The sequence below is a fragment of the Aureococcus anophagefferens genome, assembly GCF_000186865.1.
Source record: "Aureococcus anophagefferens unplaced genomic scaffold AURANscaffold_1603, whole genome shotgun sequence".
Lineage (NCBI taxonomy): Eukaryota > Pelagophyceae > Pelagomonadales > Pelagomonadaceae > Aureococcus > Aureococcus anophagefferens.
Genome location: NW_008706472.1, coordinates 1 through 1,328, shown reverse-complemented (window position 1 = coordinate 1,328; position 1,328 = coordinate 1). Strand labels below are relative to the sequence as shown.

General features: G+C 73.9%; 1 protein-coding gene across 1 annotated transcript; it reads left to right on the top strand.

Annotated features, from left to right (window-relative positions):
- Positions 1-538: 538 nt before the first annotated feature.
- Positions 539-1,306, top strand: AURANDRAFT_69382 (hypothetical protein; the record flags this gene model as incomplete). The annotated part of the gene is made up of 1 exon (XM_009045150.1): positions 539-1,306. A coding segment is annotated over one exon (768 nt), but the record flags the coding sequence as incomplete, so codon positions are not given.
- Positions 1,307-1,328: the final 22 nt, after the last annotated feature.

The following is a 1,328-nucleotide window of genomic DNA, read 5'->3' as shown; positions in this document are numbered from 1 at the left end:
CGCGACGTTCAGATCCAGTCCAGCAACCCTATCGCTCGCCCGGGGGCCGGCGCGCGCGCGCGGTCGCGAGATTTCGCGCGGGCCGGTTACGCACCGACGTCTTAGGCGCGCGCGGCGCCTGGAGCGCCGAAGCGCTCGCGAGCAGTGCACAGAGAGCCATTGCGCGAGCCATTGCGATGGATTGCGTCGTCAGCGTCAAGCGTGGCCGGGGATCGATCGGGTCATCCGTGCCGCGTTCTGGCCGTGTCCGGCGCCAATGCTGGATGGAAAACCGGACCCGTCCTGAGTATGGCACGTCCGCGCGGGCCGCGAAGCGAGTCCACGGACTGCGAGTGAGCCCCCGCGCGCCTGGCCCCTCGGAGCTAGATGCCAGCCCGGCCGCCCGTGGCGGTCGCGGCTAGGCTTGGAGTCCCAGTGCAGCAATGCCTGGTGCCGCAAACCCCCCGGGTAGGCCCTCTAGCTGTTAACCCTGCCTAGCCTAGCCGCGGGTCTTGCCGCAAAGACCATGGTCTTGACCTGAGGCCGCGTCTCCGTGCTGATGGCCTCCTTCGAGGAAGACTCCGACCTCCAGGAGGAGTCGGACGACTACAGCTACGAGTCCGGGGAGGACGACAACGCCTCCGACTCGGAGGCGGAGACGTCGCCGCCGCAGCAGCCCTACCCGGTGTCCTTGTCGGAAGAGGAGGTCGCGTCGGAGGCGCGCCGCCGCGCGACGGCCGTGCAGCGCGCCCTCGGCTGCTCGGCCTTCGCGGCGCGCGTCGCGCTGCGGCTCGGCCGCTGGCAGCACGCCGCGGCCGTCCGCGACGCCGCGGCGCCTGACGCGCCGGCCGCGGACGACGGGAACTCGTGCGCCGTCTGCTACGGCGACGGCCTCGCGCTCGTCGCCAACGAGCGCTGCGGCCACGGCTTCTGCGGCGACTGCTGGCGCGGCTTCCTCGCCGTGGCGCCGGGCCTCGACGCCGGCTGCCCGTCCGCGGGCTGCGGTCGGCTGCCGTCCGACGCCGTCGTCGCGCGCGTCTTCGGCGCGGATTCCCCGGAGGCGGCGCGGCGCGCGGCGCTCTGGGCGAACTCGCTCGTCGACGACGGGGCCGACGCGCGCTGGTGCCCGCGGGGCTGCGGCCGCGCCGTGCTCTTCGACGCGTCCGGCGACGCCGCGCGGTGCGCGGAAGCGCGGTGCGACTGCGACGACTCCAACCGCTTCTGCGGCCGCTGCGGCCTCGACGCCCACGCGCCGGCGACCTGCGAGGACGCCGTCACGTGGGTGCGCAAGCGCGAGGAGGACGCGACCGTCGCCGCCGACGCCGCGGTCGCGGCCAAAGAAAACGATG